This window comes from Diadema antillarum, unplaced genomic scaffold (genome assembly GCF_040938485.1).
Source record: "Diadema antillarum isolate AM-2024a unplaced genomic scaffold, OU_Dant_1.0 seq00001317_RagTag, whole genome shotgun sequence".
Lineage (NCBI taxonomy): Eukaryota > Metazoa > Echinodermata > Echinoidea > Diadematoida > Diadematidae > Diadema > Diadema antillarum.
The window spans coordinates 82,761-102,735 of NW_027272089.1; the positions used below are offsets into that span (position 1 = coordinate 82,761).

Sequence of the window (19,975 nt, forward strand, 5' to 3'; positions counted from 1 at the left end):
ATCATTCTCTTTTACCGCTCGTGACCTGCATAGTGAAGACGTCTGCGGCAACGCTCTCGTTTCAACCTACTACCACGTGCGGTCTGCCAAGTTCCCCCGACCGATAATTACGACTGGGAGAAGCTAAGGTCAGATCCACCCTTTTTCTCGTGGTAGCTTGAAATAACCTACAGTTATTTCGCAGACTTGTTACTTACCTGCTAGTAGAAAAGTACGGCGGTAAATTTCACTTTTGGTTTCTCCGCCGGGCAGGACACCTTAGGATACGAGCGTTTACTCTTACAAGTAATTCTAGACACGCTCACAGTCCTCCCGGCGGCTCTTATTACTTAGGAAATGTTTGAATTTCCCGCCGCCTTAGTTGTTTTTGCTGTCAATGCCGTACCTCGGTTCAGCGTGGACGGGTCTCGGTGCTTTTCCACTCGGCCGTATGGCACACCGCTTGGGCATATTCTACTACATTCATACTCTTATGTAGCCTCGGTTGGACTTTGAAAATTTTTTTTCTGATACTCGGAGCCTCGAACTTAGCTGTCGGGCTCCGCAAATTTTCTCCCCTGTAACCGGGCTTCCCAACCTTGCCCTGCCACCAGCCCAGGGGGCGGGCTTCCCCCCCTCCCCAGTACCCTTTCACATGCCTAATAGTTTCCTACCTAAGGAGATTAAACTGATTTAATTATTACGACTCCTTCTCATGTTCAAATCAAGTTTGGTCGTAATGTTATGAGAACGAATTCTTACTTATTCGGTACAGCGGGTCTTACGCCCCTCGTGTACGCTATTTACATGCACCTATGATGTATATTCTTGTCTTTGACTCACCTTCCCTTACATGGTGGTAAGTATCACGTTCCTTCGTGTTCTCCCCTACAGTCACTCACGATGCCTCCTTGGCGACATCTGCTGCCTTCCCCTCCCCGAGGGCGACTCTCACGCCCGGATCCCACAACACTGTTCGTGTATTCGCGCAGCCCCGTGCAAGACCTGCGCGAGGTGGACGCCTACTGCGTGGGCGGCTAGGGAGGCCTGGCTTTCCACTAGGTCAGCCCCGCCACCTCCCGCCCCCGTGGAGCCATCGGGCTCGCTGGCCGTGCCCCGGCTTGACACGCTACCCCCTCCCGCTCTACCCAAACTCACGTCAGTGTCGGATACCGACCCCGACAAACCGTCTCGCCCCTGGTTACCCTCCGCGCAATCGTGCAAAGACAGCACGCAGGAGGGTATCCGCTCCCGTCTCGCGCCCGCACCGCGCCGTGCAGTAACCGACCTCACGCCTGCTGTGTCTCCTGCTCACTGGCGCCACCCAGTCTTCGAGCGCCTGGGCGCACGCGTGCCGCCCGCTGCGGCCGCTTGTCCGCCACCACTCACGCGGGCCTGCCGCACCGTCGGCCCTGTCCCCCCGCTGAGTTGGCCACGTCCGCCCACGGGTGAATCCATCCTACCGGAATCCATGGAGGGCTCCGACCTGGAGCCCCCCGCCCCATGGGCTAGGAAGCGCAGACGCTCCACTCTCTAGTTCAGGCCCTCGCCGGTCAACACGGCTGGGCTGTTTCGAATGCTCCCCCTTCCCAACCCGGCAGCTGCTGGTGCTCCCAAACCAGCAGCTGCGGACGCTCCCCCGGAGCACTGCCCGCCGCCTGCTCCGGCAGCGCCAGCAGCTAACCCGGGCGCACTCGCTTCTACCGCACGCGCAGTCGCTCCCACTCCTGACCTCAGGGGTGTGTTACCCTTGCCTTCCACTAGCCTCTCTCGCTCATTCGCCCTGACCGCGTCAGCGGACTCCGACTGGTCGTTTTGCGATGGCCGTCTGCTGTCCGTCGCCGACCCCCCACCGGCCTGGAGCCTTCATGCCGCCTTCGCCTCCTCAGAGAGGAAGCAGAGGTGCTCCTCTGGTACCTGGGAGAATTTTACACTGCAGATGTGGCCCCGATGGAACAGGACCAATCTGCCTCCTTTCTGTTCCGCATGCCCCCCTCCCCAGCCACCGGTATCCCTCTCACGGCGGATTTCCGCCAGGAATACAACTGGCTAGTGACGGAGGAGCAGTTCCGTGGGTGTCCTACCGGTCTCCGCTGCGCCTTTCTCTTTCACCCAGCCAATTACGAGCACTATTTCGTGCCAGAACAACTGGCGCCCGACATCTTCACGCTCGGCAATCACGTGGCGGGGGGCAACCCCCGGCGCCCCTTTACGGACGACGACCACCGCTGGGCCCAGATGGCCCTCTTTACCCACTCTACCATGCGACTCACAGTGTATACGGGCGCCCTGGCCAACCTCTCTGCGCAGGCCGACACCCTCGCAGTCACCACTGAGGGCCGCTCCCTCCTGGCCTCCCTTCTCATTACTCTCACCAAGCTCCTGTGGCAGCAGTCCCCGTGAGCTGCACTGTACACCACGCGCCGCCGCCGTGACCTAACCCTGTGCATGCTCAGCTTTTCTGGGCACCACAGTCCTCAGTTGACCAGGGGAGTCCCCTTTGAGGGGCCTCACCTGTTCTCTGGCCAGTTCGCACCGCGCCTCCGGGAGGAGATCGCCATCCGGCAACAGGCGAGAGAGCTCAACTCGCAGCTGCGCCGCTTCCCTCCCCTTGGTCGTGGCGCCTCCCGCGCCCAGCCCCACCCGGGCGCCCTCCCCCCGCCGGTGGCCCCCGCCCTGGCACCAAGGGCTGACTCGACCACTGGTCAATGGCGCCGCGCCTCTCGTGGCAGGAACCGCGGGCGTGGCTCATCCTGCCCTGGCACCCGCCCCGGTGCAAAGCAGCACGGCAGCTTTTGAAAGTCGGGCCCGAGCGCTGGGACAGGCGGGTCGCGTGGGCGGCTGCTTGCTAGCCTTTGCCCCCGCCTGGCGGGGCGTCATAGAAGACCCCTTCGTGTTGTCGGTCATACAGAGAGGCTACTTCGGAGACCTTACACACAAATTTCCCAAAGGGGCCCTCCATCTCTCCTCCCCCCTTGAAGCCGGCAGAACGCCAGGATCTCGCCAGGGAGACCACATCCCTGCTTGCAAAGGGGGCGGTCTAGGAGGTATCAGACCATCTATGCCTTTCCCTCTCCCACATCTTCCTTGTCCCCAAGTGCTCGGGCGGATTTTGCATGATCCTCAATCTCAGATGGATCAATCATTTTGTGTTCGTCTCATCCTTTTGGATGGAAACCCTTGTGTCGATCCTATCCCTTCTCCGCCCGGGAGACTGGACAGTATCGATCAACCTCAAGGACCTGTACATACATGTACCAATTGCCCCTCAGTCATGAGACCTGCTCGGCTTTGTGTCAGGGGGGCAAGACATACTGCTACAAAGCCCTCCCATTCGGGCTCAAGTCCTCCCCGCAGCTCTTCACGCACGCTTAACTACCACCATAGTAGGCTTCCTTCATCAACACAACCTTTGCATGTATTGCTATTGCGATGATTGGTTGCTACTGGCTGTGTTGCCAAAGCTTCTCAATCGACAGCTGTGGTTCCTACTTGAGATCGTAAGTCTCGGCTGGCTAGTGAACTGGGAGAAGTCAGAACTTACTCCATGCAACACCCCACATTCCTCGGTGCGGTGATCGATATCCTGCGGGGTTTTGCCCGGCCGACCCCACAGCCTATCGGCACCATCGTGAGCACCACCCATTCGCTCAGTGTCAGGAACAGCGCTCCAGCCAAACTCTGGCTCCGCTTTCTTGGCTTCCCAGCCAGCCTCATAGACATACTCCCTGACTGCAGGCTGCGCATGCGTCCCCTGCAGTTTCACCTACTGCGGCACTACACTCCGCACTGCGACCCCCTGACCAAACCCATCCCGTCTCCCCACATGCCCATGCCCTGCTTCGATTGTGGAGTGCCGCTGCCTCCCTCTCACAGGGCAATCCCACCCGCACGGCTTTCCCGTCTGTCATGGGGACGATGGACGCCTCCCTGCAGGGCTGGGGTGCTCACTGCGATGGGCGGACTGCCCATGGCACGTGGCCCCCTATGTTGCTCAACATATTAATCTGCTGGAAATACGAGTGGTACTACTCGCGCTCCGCCTTTTCTAGTGGCGTGTGCAGGGCAACATCATACTCATCCGTATGGACAACACCACTGTTGCTGTGTACATCAACTGGCAGGGGGCACACGTTCATCCCAGCTGAACGCCCTAGCTGCTCAGCTGTGGACGTGGTGCCGGGCCCAGGCAGTCTCTACGATTGCCTCGTACATCCCCGGTGACGAAAATCTCAGCCGATTTCTAATCACGAGGACAACATCGCCCCTCCGAGTGGACAGAGATGTAGTCCTCTCGCTCTGTCAGACACTAGGACTGTTCAACATAGGTCTATTCGTGATTCCTGAACGCGAGGCTCCTGCGGTACTGCTCACGAGTGCAGGAACCGGCAGCCACGACACTCGACGCGTTCTCGCTGAGTTGGAGGCACCTGCGCGCCTACGCGTTTCCCCCATCCCTCTCCTCCCCCGCGTCCTCCAAAAGATCGGGGAGGATCAGGCGACACTGGTGCTCATCGCACTGTTGTGGCCGAAGAGGGTATGGTACCCAGAGCTGAGGAGCCTGGTAGTGGGGCACCCGATCCCACTCCCGCTCCGGCCAGATCTCCACACTCAACCCATCTCGGGAGCCCCCCAACCCCGCCTCCAACCACTGCGCCTGACTGCATGGCTCTTATCAGGGAGGCCAGCACCGTGGCCGGCCTTTTCGAGCGCGCCGCCTCCCTGGTAGCAGCGTCACTCGGGCAGTCTACCACTCAGACCTACAATTCTCGTCTTGTAGGCTTTTTCAAATGATGTCAGGAGCGCGGAATCCAGCCTCACTCTGCCCCATTGGATATGGTTGCAGACTTCCTTATCCATCTCTTTGATAAGGGTCTAGTGCTAGCCACGATCAGGGGGTACAGGTCGGCCATAGTGGCCGTCCATGCCGGTTTTGACGACGACTCGTCCGTCTCCAACTCCCTACTCTGATGCGCCTCTCCTCCCGTTATGGAGCTTGCCGAAGGTTCTCAAAGCACTCTCTGAAAAGCCCTTTGAGCCCCTCGCCGAGGCCTCTCTCAGAGATCTCACCATCAAAACTGTCTTCCTGTTTGCCATCGCCTCAGGGCAGAGGAGATCCACGATCTATGCTCTTGCCACTGCGCCTGGTCACATCTGCTGGGAACGGAGCACTGTTCGCCTCATTCCCCGTGCAGATTTTCTTGCCAAAAATCAAACGGCCTCCTCGGGCCCTCTCAAGATCCTCCTTTGCCCACTCGCTGACCTGTCCTCGGTCCCCGAGGACAAAGTGTGGTGCCCGGTTCATGCACTGAAATGGTATATTGCAAGCACGGCAGGGTCGGCACTGTTAGTGATCCCGAAGGAGCCCTTCATGCCCACTTCTAGGGATTCAATCTCATGGATCGTGGCGGCAATCAAGGCCGCAGGCCCGGCGGCCATCATCTCGAATGCGACGCCCCGCGCCCATGATACACGCGGCATCAGCGCCTCCTGGGCGCTCTTTGACGGCATCTCCGTGGAGGAGATCCAGACTGCTGCGTACTGGTCTTCCTCCAACACCTTCACTTCCTTCTACTTGAGGAACATTCCCACCTTTGAAGGCTCCTTCCAACGCGGAGCCTTCACGGCCACTCCCAAAACCTAAAACACCCTCCCTCCAGGCCTCGACAGCCGGCCACCCACATCTGTGCCGGTCTAGCATACTTTTGAGAGACAGGTAGCCTGTTGTATTGAATGTAGATCAGAAGAATCAGTAGTGATTCTCTTATCTACGAGATACAACTGGCCGCCTGTCTCAGGCGCCCACCCACCGTCCCCTCGCTTCGCTCCGCACCGGGCAGTCGCTCCTGTCGGAGGGCCCTCTTCTGTGCTACTACAGAGGACGATTCAATGACTGTCTCCCGCACGCCGCCTGCGTGTGCGGCGGGCGCACGCTGTAAGTGACTGTTTTTGTTTTTGTTTCTCTGTGCTTATATTCTCTCGGGTTTCTTGTTGTAGCTGGAAGAATAGCATACTTTTGAGAGACAGGCGGCCAGTTGTATCTCGTAGATAAAAGAATCACTATTGATTCTTCTCTTCTATTCATATTGCCAAATACCACTTTTGCTCTCAGGTGGATGTGATAGCAAGCACCACTTTCAAGAATTACTGGAAATAATCATTACATCACAGATGCTTATCTCAGTGAATTTAAAAACCAGCATGCTCTCCTGGTACAATTGACCTTTTTCTGCTCATGCTCAAAGAGGAACCCCAAACTGGCTTTTTTTACTGTAAATTCAATGTAAATTCTAATCTTCCATCCCATCACACACTATTTTTCAGACTCTAATCGCAGCGGATCAGAGAGGGATGATACAAGATCAAACTCCTGGGCTGACCGTGCCACGGTGTCCGATGACCAGGGTTACAGACGACAAGACGAGCTCCCTTTTCGCAGGAATGGCTCACAGGGCAGTGGCAGAGGGTCATATAGGGGACGGGGGAGGCCCCCTTACAGAGGAGGAGTGAGATCACAGGTTTCAAGGGGTGTGTCTCCAGCCTTCAAATAAATTACCATTATGGATAGTGGCTTGCAAATCATTTAACAAATGATTATGAATGCCTAGAAGTTTTTCCTCAAATCTAACCACAACAAACTTCACAAATGAGTGGCAGATCATACATATGACAATGCTTCAAAGTCATATGTCTGCACTGGATGATGAATACTGAAATACTCAGTGTCTACTTTATAGTAGGGAGAGTTTTACTTGTAAGGATCATACCCACTGTGAGACATGAGGCTGAAACAGTCATATTTGCAAGATATGCCGAGCAGTGAGAATTCTTTGGTTCATCACTGTACAGTGTAATTAATCTGTTCTTGTGTATTGCCTCCACAGAGCCTGTGAGGGCAGCATCCCCTTTGTCTGAGACTGACGATGACTTAAGTCGTGACCGACGGAGAAGGCAGGATGATGAGGAAGACACAGTACTGGAGGACACAACGACGGTGGATGAAGACATCACAAACAACAATGGAGAAGGTTTTAATTACTTCTTCTAATCTATGTTGTACAGTAGTCCCCATCTCCTACAGACTTTTAATATTTTCTGTTAAGGTGGATATTTTTGCGCAAGTAAGTTTTCATGCTCAGCCGGGTATAATGAATTCTGCATGTTTTTTATTCCACATAATGAAAACATGAGATAGTGTTACATATCACAAGCAAAAATATTTGTGTGCTTTTATTCTTGTGCTAGTTTCTGGTCACATGAAATATGTCGAAATTTTACTTTTATAGTACTTGATACAAGTACAGTGTACTTCTGCCATAAAGGTAAAATGCGATTCTTGATAAAAAAAAATTCAATGAGCTACTTTTCACAAATTCTTCAATTTGTCTGTGCCATGCTTCCATTAAAATTTAAGGGTTAGGCTTTGTCTCGCAAACATGTTTAAAAGTAAAACATTACTCTAAATATGATTTTCTTGTATGCATGATAAATGATTGGAATATGTTCTTGTGAACTGCATGTAAGATGTTAAAAAAGAAATTAAAAAGATAAAAAGGATCAAGTGTAAAGTTTGTGCACATGACATTCCATGTGGATTAACATAGTATCTCGAGTTCCTGTTCTATTACTCCCCCCCCCCCAAAAAAAAAAAATAATTAAAAAAAAAATAAATAAAGTTTTTAAATGGTAGAAAATATCTGTTGACTGCTTAAATAACAGTGATAAGATGTAGTACCCTACTGTACGAGCTGAAATTTTCGCGGTGGTTTTATTTTCGCGAATTTCGCAAATCGCCTTTGAACCGCAAAAATAACAACGTGCGAATAGCTAAGTTCAGTTAGACCCTCGCAACCGCGAAATTAACAACACGCGAAAATGTCCTCCATGTAGCAGTTCGCGAAAATATCTGCACGCGAAAATTTCAGCTCGTACAGTATTGACCTATCTCCCTGACAAAATGGGATGTGCTTACAGCAGAGCTGCCCAGTCTCCCTGATTATGCAGGAGGCTTATTAACAACTGATATTTCTTTGTGTCCCAGCTGAAGAATATGAATATCTTTCTGATTGTGGCATTATCTTTGCCCATTGAAATGCATGTAACAACACAAGTATCTCCTTGACTATTGTATGGAATGTTCATGATTTTAATGGGCAAAATATGTTCACAAATAACAAGTGTTTCTGTGTGAGAAATTGCCTCAAGATAGCACTTTTTGGTAGCAGAAATGTAAAAGGTTGTGATCGCAAGTCACCTTTCAATTCTTCCTGAGCTCTTGACCACCACGTGGCACACACTTGTATTGCCATGATAAGCAAGGCTAAACTAAATGAAAAACATATGAGCAGGGCCCCGTTGCAAGAAAGTTGCAATCAATTGCAAATAATTGCTAATTTTGAAACAACCATTCTAATTGGCTCAGAGTCTGCCCTATTAAGAAGACATGCATGCAACAATGATTTTGATTGGCCAGTGACAATAAGTTGCAAGTTGCGTTTAAACGCAAAGTTTCTAGCAACGGGGCCCAGGACTATGTAGACAGCAGATATGCAGCCAAGCCCACGGACATGGTCTGAATACCTGTAGGCATGTGCTTTACTAGACTTGCATTTCAATGCATTTGATGGAAATGGATTAATAATTCAGATTTGAAGTTATGAGAGCAAATTTGATACATGGTGTGGCTTTGAGTACCACCACATAAGTAACTTTACACTTCACTCTACACAAGTAAATGGCCAAATGTGGAGTGCAATGGATATACTGGCAAATGAGTAATTTAGCTTTGCAGACAAGTTTTTGATATACATGTACAACTGTATTAATCTGCCTGGAGAGGGATGAGTTTTTACATTGGAAGTCTGAATAGGTGTAGAAACAAAGAGTTATATTTCCTGTTATGTACCAAGCATGACATGCGGCACTTTCCAGTTGCCTTAGATAGTATAATTTTTTTTTTTTTTTTTTTTTTTTTTTTTAATGTGGCAAATATCAGTGTACTCAAAAATTTTCCTTTGCTTAGTTTATAATGGACCACTAACCTTAAAATTGTAAAATAAAGAGTGATGTTCCATGTTATGTTTTCAGGAGACCAGCAGAACAGAAGGAGGCCCAGAAAAGCCCGCAAGAAGCGTCAGCGAGGTGCAAGGGCAGGACTCCAGCCCAACGAGAGGGGAGACTACCAAGAAGACACTGATACCAGCAAGGCTAGCTCTCCACAGCTCAACAGACGACCATCAGGTGAGGACAATGGTGTTATATAGGTGCTGTCTTTACTCTGCACATAGTACATTCATGTAACTAGCATTATAGGCATTATCAAGTTTGGTGTGTACTGAGGCTCTTTTTTAACCAGGAGGGGTTGGGAGACAAGCTTGTCTATCATTTAAGCAGGGCCCTAGCTTTAAGTGTTGGCTGGGGTTGACCTGTGCAAATTACCAGTGGTACTCCCCATGAAACCCAGCATGTGGGCATGTCACAAAACTGTGTAGTTGTTTTACCCATTGATATTCCCACAGCAGGAAGAATATAAAAATGCACTCAGAGACAACCAATAAAAAAATGACCAAACAATCTCATACATTGGGAAACTCATGACTAGAGCAAACTTTATTCATATGTCATGTATAATAATCCTCTGTAGAGTTCACAGTGCATTCAAGTCACCAGTGTCTACGACCCTACCAATGCACACATGTTTTGTGTACACCATTCAAGTGAACAACTTGTACACTTAAGCTTAATGAGAACACCATTTAAAGTTTTAATTTTTTTTTTTTGTTATCCACCCCTTTTTTTTCTCTCTGACTGCAACACAAACACATCCACAAATGCACACTACACATACAGATGCACACAGAGGGAGAGTGTAGACTATATATGGAGAAAGTTAAGCCTGTACTGGCATTTAAAGGGCCGTAGTAGTGGTTGAGATTAGGATTCAGCTTTTAACTTTTTGCGAGATACTTAGAAACCACTTATAAAATGTTAAAAAGCATACAATTCTAAGAGGAATTGAAAGTTTATTTGATGAAAATCAGTTTTCAAATGGCTAAGATATCCAAGGACCAGGAAAAACAAAGTGATCCTAATAAAAGGTGGGTTTGCCAAACTGCATCCATTTTTAACCCTAAAAGGGGGGGGGGGCGGAATCCGCCCCCCTCGACGTTTCGCGCTATATTTCTGTAACGCGAGAAGGCCTCGTCGCGAGGCTTCTTGACTTTGTTTGTTCAAGTCTCGCGCAACTTTTGAGACCAAATTTGCAACGTCCGCGCATACTTTTGCGAAGCCACGCCCATTTTTGTAACAGAACGTCGCCCCAAAACGGGCACAATTTTGTGATTTTGTGCACATTTCCTCTGGAAAACAGTTCTCTGTCATGAAAGTCATAAAAACCTGATTATTTCTACAATTAATCATTTTCATTAATTAATTTTGTGCTAATTATGGTAGAAAAGTGGTCAGTGACAATTTCCAATGCAAAAACATAGAAAAAACAAAGAAAAAACAAAAGTTGACAAACACAGAAATACATAAGAAATTCTGAAAACAATAAAATACATAGGAATTGAAATGAGTTTTGGAAGTTTTTGTGATATACAATTGTTGAATATGCTAAAACAGATTTACAGATCAAAAATTAGACTCTCAATGCTTTTAATTAGGCTAAGATATGATCTTAGGGTAATGAACAATTATAACCGACTTGCAAATGTATCAAATTGGCCATCAGCATTGTAGATAGATGATGTTCAACATTCTGTCAGGGTCTATGTCACTGAGACTTCTTTGCACAGGGATTGCGGGATCGCAACAGCATAAAAAATCCATGTGCATTTCATTTTTTGAGATTGCAAAACTGACAAGTCTGAAACTTGCTTTGTAAGAACTGTATAATATATATATATATATATATATATATATATATATATATTGACTTTTGACAACAGCTGATAGGAAATCTTTGTAAAGTTGTATTGGTTTTGATCCTGCTTTTTGGTGTAATGTATGAAAAAAAATGATAATATATCGCTTGATAAAATAGTATCCCATTTATCTCAGGTCTTGGGCCTGAAATCCAGTGAAAATAGCGTGCACTGCAAAAGTTTCTGGGAGGCTTACACCATTTAACTGATGGTCCCAATCATTTGCCAAGTTATGTGGTGAATACTATTTCATGGTCATGCTGTGGAGCTTGGTAGCTCTTGCCCAACATTCTTGATACATAGTGTGCTTGATGTAAGCGCATGTAAACCTAACAATAGACTAAGACTGCAGCATCACATACAGTAGCAGTATTTGCCTTGGTACACGACCTCTATGTATTTTTCATTGGACATTTAATTTGATATCTTCTGTGAAGAGATAGATTTTTTTTTTTTCACAGTTTTGAATGACTGTTCAATATTTTCATTTTAGGCCAAAGAAAGAAAAAATTATGTACAGATGTCTGCAGTATTGCCAAGGGTTCTTTACTTGCAACTAGCTTCCAACATTTTGTCTTTAAACTCGTGCAAAGAGGCTTCTTGAAGTCATCACAATCACTATTTACGTTCTGTTTAGAACTCAAGGAATGCAGATGTGGGGCATTCTTTTTTTCAAAGGTCTCCCTCCCTCCACTCTCAAGTCTGGCACTTTGTCTTTTGTGAAAATTGTTACCAAGTTAGCATTCACTTTTGTTAATATTCTTTTTCCATTGTTATGAACATTTTGCTTCAAGAGATAGCACATGGTCTGTTTTGTTTATAGGGAGGTAAAGAACAAAAATGGGAAATGGAAAGAAGGAAGTACACTGTACTTCCTAAGAAGTGAACACATTACTACGAAAAGCTCAACCCAAAAAAGCTTATAGACATAGTATCACTGATGTGACAATGAATATAATATACTTTTTTAAAAAATGACTGTACAGTCAAACCTGCCTTAGCGGCCACCTGTCTATAGCGGCCACCTGTCTATAGCGGCCACTGAAGAATCCCCCGAGAGAAAAGCCCTGTTAAAGACCCTGTGTATAGCGGCCACCTGTCTAACGCGGCTAGCGGCCACAAATTTTGTTTCCCGCGGTAGATTTTAACCTGTCTATAGCGGCCACAGAGCTGGTAATTCAGCATGTTTTTCTAATTTGTGGCCTTGCCAGTCATTCGTGGGCAACGTTCAGTGATAGCCACCGCTGCATTCATCACTTATTCAGTCATAATAATGCACTAGTGTTAACCCTAACTAGGCCGGGGGGGGCCTCCGAGGCCCCCCCCCCTCGACGTTCCGCGCGATGTATCGCAATCGCAAAAAGCTATCGCCGCGACGTTTCATGACTTTTTTCTTTCGAGTCTCCCGCATCTTTTGACACCAAATTTGCGACGCCCGAGCGCGCGGTTCTGAAGTTACGCATAAATATGTACATGCATGTCAGACCAAAAATTGCTCAAAAACGTGAATTCGTGTACAATTTCAATGCAAACTGTGCTTGCAGGCAAATTTCATATAAGCATGATTATTTTGGTGTTTTATTGATTAAAATCAATGAATAACATATTTTCTTGTTCGGAGCGACGTCGCGAACAAATTCCATCGAAAAAACAATGAAAAATGTAAAGTCGAAAAAACAAAGAAATACATAAGAAATTCAAAAAAACAATAAAATACTTAATAATTTTTTCTGATATCACATTTTTTTTAATTACATTTGCTAAGGACACTAAAAAGAATATTTACACAAAAAATGTGCCTGTTTTGAGCTTTATTTTGTGATTTATACCAAATAGTCTGATTTCATGCATCATTATGCATAAATTAGCATAATTTAGCATAAATGATAATTTTTTTGAAAAATTAACTTCATGGTATTTTAGATTACATCATAGGCAATGTGTGTGCCAATTTTCGTCGCGATCGCGTGGTCGACGGCCGAGATCTGGAGGGGGGGGGGGGGGGGGGGCCTGGGAGGCCCCCCCGGCTCTATCAACTACCTAAATAGCCCGGCCTAGTTAGGGTTAAGCTTTCTTCATGACTGTACAACATGCTACTGTCCAACAATTTCATAAAAACTGTCATTGTTCAATGTATGAAACACACGTGTGCATACGTACGCATGTACATGTACACTAAGTACTTATAGATGTATATAACGATGATACATGTACATGTAAATGTATAGGCAATGCACACATATAGTTGGATAACCTCTCTATAGCGGCCACCTGTCTATAATGGCCAATTTTTTTCCGTTTCCCTTGAGTGGCCGCTATAGACAGGTTTGACTGTACTTCCAAATGTAATAGGAAAGGATAAAGTGACGTAAAAAGAGAGAAACTGAACTAAGATATGAGAAAGGGCTGCTGAGTGAAGCAAAAAGTACATGAAGTCTGCAGCGAAGGCTAGCATATTAGACTAAATGAAATAGATATAGACACTTGTACATGGGGAAACATTTTGCATGTAGGTTCTAGTTCAAACTTATTTCAAAGTCACATACTTCATTTGCAGTGATAATGATGTACACATGATTGCTGAAGTTTTGTTTTTATTACATGTAGTATGTTGTAGCGCTAATATTGCATTAACATTTATCCGTAATATTTTGTCCTTTCAAGGTCCTCGGGGTAGAGTCAATGGACATCCAAGTAACAGTGGACGAGAAGACAACTCAGCTGGTGAGCAGCGTACATCAGGTCCCAGCCAGACCACTGAGGTCCCTAATGGCCGGGGCCCCCACCAGCAGTAAGCCACCCCCTCCTCAGGAGCAACGTGGGAGTGGGGGTGGAAGAGGGCGTACTCCACGCCGGTATCGCGGGCCAGCCGCAACGAATGGTAATGCAACTGGCAGTGATACAGAACGCATGCCTGCTAAGGGCAAGGGAACAAATCCAGCTTCCTCTCAGCCAAAGGAAGGCCTTTACCAATGGTACTATGTCATAGATAATCTTGAAGTTACATGACTAGAAATCATGCCTGAGTAGTGGAAAATATACAGAAGAGACTTTCAAACAATAAGATAAAAAACAAACAAAAACTTGTCTGTTTTTTCCTACTTTGATAACTTGCTGTGACTCTAGAGAATGGAATGATTGCTATGGCATCCTGTACACCTATGCTGACTGTGTTCTACTTGGTATTCATAATAGAGATTTACTGTACTGAACTGTAAATTCTCATTTCTAAGCTGAAAGCTGCCATATACTTTTGACCTTGTCTTTGAAGAAAATAACTTGCTGTGTTAAAGTAGAATGTTGTATGTCTTTGGTAATCAACCTGAATTGTCATTATAGTATTGCATGCACCATAAATTAGTTTTGTTGTACAACTTTCATTTTTCCCTTCTGAGATTTCTGTGGCTACAATTAAGACACGCTGTCGCATCAAATCAGTTGAAGGTGTGTTGGGTATTGATTGTACCTACATGGGTTTAAATGGCACAACAGTTATAATTCAGTATTTTATCATACTTGGCTCAAGCCAGTCATAAGGTGTATGTTCCCTCCATTTTCTGGTTATACATTATTCTTCTGAAGTTCACAATGACTTTGCTCTGAAATGTCTATGTCAGAAAAGTTATGGTTTGCTGAGTTGTGTGGTGACATTTTTAAAGATCTGAATGCTTGTTTGTTGCGGCTTTTTTTTCCCTCATGCCTCTGCACACACAGAGTACCACAATCACTGAGGTTTTGGTTGTCGGTCAGTCACCTATTTGTGTGTATGTCTGTCCATCTGTTTTGCTAATAAGGTGTACATAAACTAAATCCTGTGAGGACAAAGGTCAGTCACTGAACTTAGGAGTGAAAATGCTATGTACAGCCAGAAGGTCCAGTGGAAATGAATTTAGTAAGAAGGATAGAATTGAGTAAGTGAATAGATTCTCCAGCAAAAGTGGGTGAATACTTAATCTGCAAAATCCAAGTTCAAAATTAGGGAATTTCATCTACATGCTATTCAACAGAGGGCTGTTCCTGGGCATTTTACAGGCTGAAGAAGCGTCCGTTCGTAGTGTCCGTACAGTCCGTACGTCCGCATTCGTTTACGCGATAACTTGAGTAATATTGACTGAAATTTTACCAAACTTGGTCCAAGTATAAAGTATGATGGGGCAATTACTTGAATAGATTTTGGGTGAAATCGGCTGAAGGTCAAAGGTCAAGATCAAATCATGAAATTGTATCCGTTTACGCGATAACTCAAGACTCGATCGAGCAAATTTCACCAAACTTTGTCCAAGGATATTGTATGATGGGACAAATTACTTGATTAGTTTTTGAGTGAAATCAGACATGAGGTCAAAGGTCAAAGATCAAGGTCAAATCGTATAATTTATCTTTTTACGTGATAACTCAAAACGGAATGAAGCTATTTTCACCAAACTTGGTCCAAGGATGATGTATGATGAGGCAATTAGTTGAGTAGTTTTTTTTAAGTGAAATTGGAAGAGGTCAAAGGTCAAAAAGTCAGGGTCAAATGCTCAAAATGTTGGCTATATTTCCCCAAATATATATGCAATGCCCATTAGGTATTTTCCTGAAACTTATTGTAGACATGTACTGCTACATAAAGATTCTCCAGAAGAGAGTTTCATGTCTTAAGGTCAAAAGTCAAAAGTTCAAAGGTCAAGTGAAAATGTTACAATTTCACTTTTCTTGCAAATGGTTCAATGTATCTTCATGAAATTTGGTACATATGCATGTACTGACTGGCAGGGATTATCTCGTGAATTTAGGGGTCATGGGACAATAGTCAGGGTCAAAGGTCAAGGTCAACTCCTCAAAATTTCACTCTTTCCCTCATCTAGTATATGCAATGCTTGCAGGATTATTTTTTAGAATATTATATACATGTATTATCTAATGGAGCTCCTCTGGGAAATTTCCTGCCAGAAGGTCAAGGTCAAACATTAAGGGGCAATAGGCCAGGCTAAAATGTAAAAAAAAAATCTATTGTATATACTGTAATTACACTTTTTGTCGAGACTACCGGAGGTGAGGGGAGACTAAGGGATCACCTGCGGCGTCTGTCCATCCGTCGTCCGTCCGTCCGTCCGTTCTCTGTCCGTAATGCTACAAAAAACGTCAATAACTCTTTACTCTGGGCTTCAATTGCTATCAAACTTCGAGGGGAGAGGGGGTCATCAAAGTTTCACATTTTACCATACATGAAAGGTCACCTCAAGGTCAAAGCTCACAGGCAAGGGGTCAATGAACTTTAGGGTCCCAATGTTAAGTTTTTATGGCACGTTTTCTATTATGGGTCAAAATTTTTGATTCATAACTCCATTTTGTGACCAAACTTGGATGGTAGATGTCCCTTGGGAAGTGGAATGGTCACCACAAGGTCAAAGGTCCCAAGCATGGGTCAACAAACTTTAGAGCCCAATGTTAAGTTTTTATGGCACGTTTCTATTATGGGTCATAGCTTTTGATCCATTAGGTCCGTTTGTTACCAAACTTGGATGGTAGATGTCCTATTGGGGAGTGGATGATCACCACAAAGGTCAAAGGTCACAAAGCAGGGGTAAACAAACTTTTATAGCCCAATGTTAAGTTTTTATGGCGCGTTTCTATTATGGGTCATAACTTTTGAACCATAACTCCATTTGTGACTCAACTTGGATGGTTGATGTCCCTTGGGGAGTGGTATGGTCACCACAAGGTCAATGGTCACAAGCATGGGTCAACAAACTTTAAGGGCTCAATGTTAAGTTTTTATGCCACGTTTCTTTTTTGCCATAAATTTTTACTCTTTTCTATCTCTTTTTATCTGTTATATCTCTTTTTTTTAATCTGTTATATCCCATTCGTGTACAATTTCTTGTACGCGAATGGGTGAGACACATTATGGCACTTGCCTTGTTCTTCATACCTTGAAAATTACTCAATGCATAAACTTAATAAAGGGTCGGTCAAAAGTCAATTAAAATCCTCAATTCCCCAAATACATACAAACCTGCACTCTTAGACGATTATAGCAAACCTAATTCAAGACATTTCTGACAAACCTGTCATTTCAATATTTTGCCAGCTATGTGAAACTGTCATCACACATTGTGAAGACATTGTCCTATACACCTATTGGGAGAATCATGCATAATGGCGGAAGCATACCAGTCACATTTGTATTTTTTTCTTCTTTTTTTTCTTTATTTCCTGGTGTTCTCTATAAAAATCACTTTAAGATGCTAGAACTTTTATACTTTATAACCTGTGACTTACTGAATTTGCATTGACTGTCATTTTGCTCTGTTTGAATTACTATGTAAGAAAAGTTGCAACATGAAGAGCAATTGCTCTTAATGGCTGCTGGTTTTTGCCCTCTATAACGGACCATACTACATTAAATTCTGCAATACCTCAATACATCTTAAATGTAAAGCCCACTGGTTACAAATCTTGCTGCTTGGATTGCTGTTTTAGCAAGAAATTTGTGCCCATTGTCCTAGGATTTTAAATCTTTGCCTGTGTCAATAACTTTTGAAGAAATTTCTCTGGTTACAATTTTTTTTCCCCACATGAGCCTCAAATGTGGCAAGCTTATTTAGTTAGTATTCTAACTTCTGTGCCGAATTTATGACCTGTGCAAGTATGGTACTTTACTGTTTGTGACAGAGCATCAGATATGAATTGAACTTTATGAAAATTGCTAAGATTCTAAGAGGAGCAACTGGTACCATAGTAACCAGGGTCACACACAGCAAGACAGTGCATTGAAATGGGGAAAAAAAATCAGTGAAGTACAGTTATTATCTAGAAGAGTACAGTAGCTTCTTTTTATGTAACTACTTGAAACTAGATCATTGTGTACTTAAGCAAGAGGCAAGTACTAACTATTAGTTGGAGAGAACTAGCAATACTTGATATTTTTGTAGGTGTATCTTGACTATGAATGTTATTTTCAGTTGTTTTTTGTATGTTTTATACTGATTTTTATAATGCAAGCTTTGCAGAAGATGCAGCATATGGCCTCAAAGGTTAAGGATTCTCATCTTTTACTTGCACACTCCACACTACATCTGTTATACTCTGAAGAAATACACTGCAGAAATTCCTGAAGTATCGAGAAGCAAACATTGAAAATTTCTGCTCTTATTCTGGAAAGAGACAAGAAACTAATTCATTAGTAGAAATGCTTTCTTTATGTTTTAACAAATATCTGAAGAAGGGATATATGTTGAATATAGTTCATCAAAATTGACGAGACTCTGATCAAAGGAATGACAGTACACTAAAAAAAAGAGTAAAATATGTGATTGTTTACCTTCGCTGCTAAAGAAAAAGAAGAAAGAGGTTGAAAGAGAGTGGTAAGGACTAATTACTATTATAGCGCAAAAGATATCTCACTGTGGTCACGTAAGATTGATTCGACTGTAATTACAAGTGTAAGTGTATGCACTCAGCAGTTTATATGTGAGGGAAAGAGAGGATGTTCAGGCTGAGAATAATTTGTTTTAAGAAATGCTGTTCACTTTGTATGTTCTCAGAATGGTGTAAGATGGAGCAGGCGCCTTGTGTCATGCATTCACATCATACGATATTTACTATCAGGGCTGCTGTCTTTGGTTTGAGAGGACTTCATTACATTATTCAATCTTTTAATGATGTAGACTCATAAAGACTTTGAGTACCAAGTGATGACTCCTATGCACAATGCTACTTACACTGTGTTTTCTTTTTAAAGGGAAAGTCCAGGCGATTTTCATAATTTTACATCATGTAGTACATAAATTGACAGCTCCATGTATAGATTTGTGGAATTAATTGTGATACTTGAGCAGAGAAATCAATACTTTGAAAACCCAAAACAGATTACAATGAACAAGGTAGGAGTTTTACCATAAGAATGCATGAGTAGGAGGCTTACATATGTCAGAAATGTAGCAATGCAATTCCATTACAATACCGCTTGTTAACAAGGTCACCTGTGTAGAATTTATGCATTCTTTATTCTCTTGTTCTGCTTCCATGAGCCCCCACTCAATATGCATTCTGATGGTGAAACTGCTATGTCATCATCCTTGTTCGTTGTAACTTTGAAAGCATTTTTATTCCTTATTCCAATCACTGTAAATTTTGAAACTCTGTACCCAGTATAACGCAATTATAGTTGTTTCAATGTAAAAGTCTGAAAATCAGCTAGAGTTCCGCTTTAATATTGATATCAAGTAGAAGAAAGGGAGCAGTTATCACATTAGGGGATGAGTGCAACAATTTGATTTGTCACTATAAGAGCCTGCATTTGTCTCTGTCTGATGCAGTTTCTGCCTGTGTATCTTAGAGGCTTTGTGATGTCTCTTGTGAGGATGTTTTGGAAGTATATGATCAACACACACATCTAGATATGGATCAGGCTTTTGTCTTGCACTATGAATACGAATGATTAGGAATAGACACAATTTAATGTTTAGTCTTAGTTCAAATTTGTCTACAGTACACTGTGGCATTATTGTTTGTTATAAGTAGGTTGCTTAAGAAACAGGCTGTTGCTGTACATAGACTTTTTTTTTCATTGTCAATGGCATTGTGGTTCAAAATCATTTCTAACAAACAGCCCATAATAAGAGACAAACTGTAATTGTACATTGTATGTTATGAATAAAGTGACAAGAGTTTATCACTTGTATTCCATCAGTGTCAAAGACTGGATGCCTTTATATACAGATTCTGAATCATATTTCCACAATGATGCAGGTTTTTTGAAAAGATTCGGTTTTCAGAGTGAATTTAAAAATAACCCGGAAATGTAAATCATGATTTCAGGTGATTAAAAGAAATGGAGGAGTAGAAGGAAGCAAGGCAAGAAGAAGAAAAAGAAGAGGCAAAGAAAAAATTATAGGGAGGTGGAGGAGCATGGGTTTTTACTGCGTTGAAATTGTGTGTCTTGACTATTGTAAATCACAATATTTTTGTGGTATGAAATTTTCGCAAATTGGAGTCCACAACTTTGTCCATGGCTCGCAAATCACCACTGGTATACAGTGCATACAGTGTAGACAAGAACTTTCCGGTGCATTTTAATTTCG

At 44.2% G+C, this 19,975-nt stretch overlaps 1 protein-coding gene across 1 annotated transcript in view; it reads left to right on the top strand.

Annotated features, from left to right (window-relative positions):
* LOC139708184 (RNA-binding protein FXR1-like) overlaps nucleotides 1-13,913 on the top strand; it is an 80,073-nt gene extending 66,160 nt beyond the window's left edge. Inside the window, 5 exon segments of the mRNA XM_071620159.1 lie at nucleotides 6,304-6,507; nucleotides 6,864-7,007; nucleotides 9,067-9,219; nucleotides 13,569-13,681; nucleotides 13,683-13,913. Coding sequence (XP_071476260.1) covers nucleotides 6,304-6,507; nucleotides 6,864-7,007; nucleotides 9,067-9,219; nucleotides 13,569-13,681; nucleotides 13,683-13,913 — 845 coding nt within the window.
* Nucleotides 13,914-19,975: the final 6,062 nt, after the last annotated feature.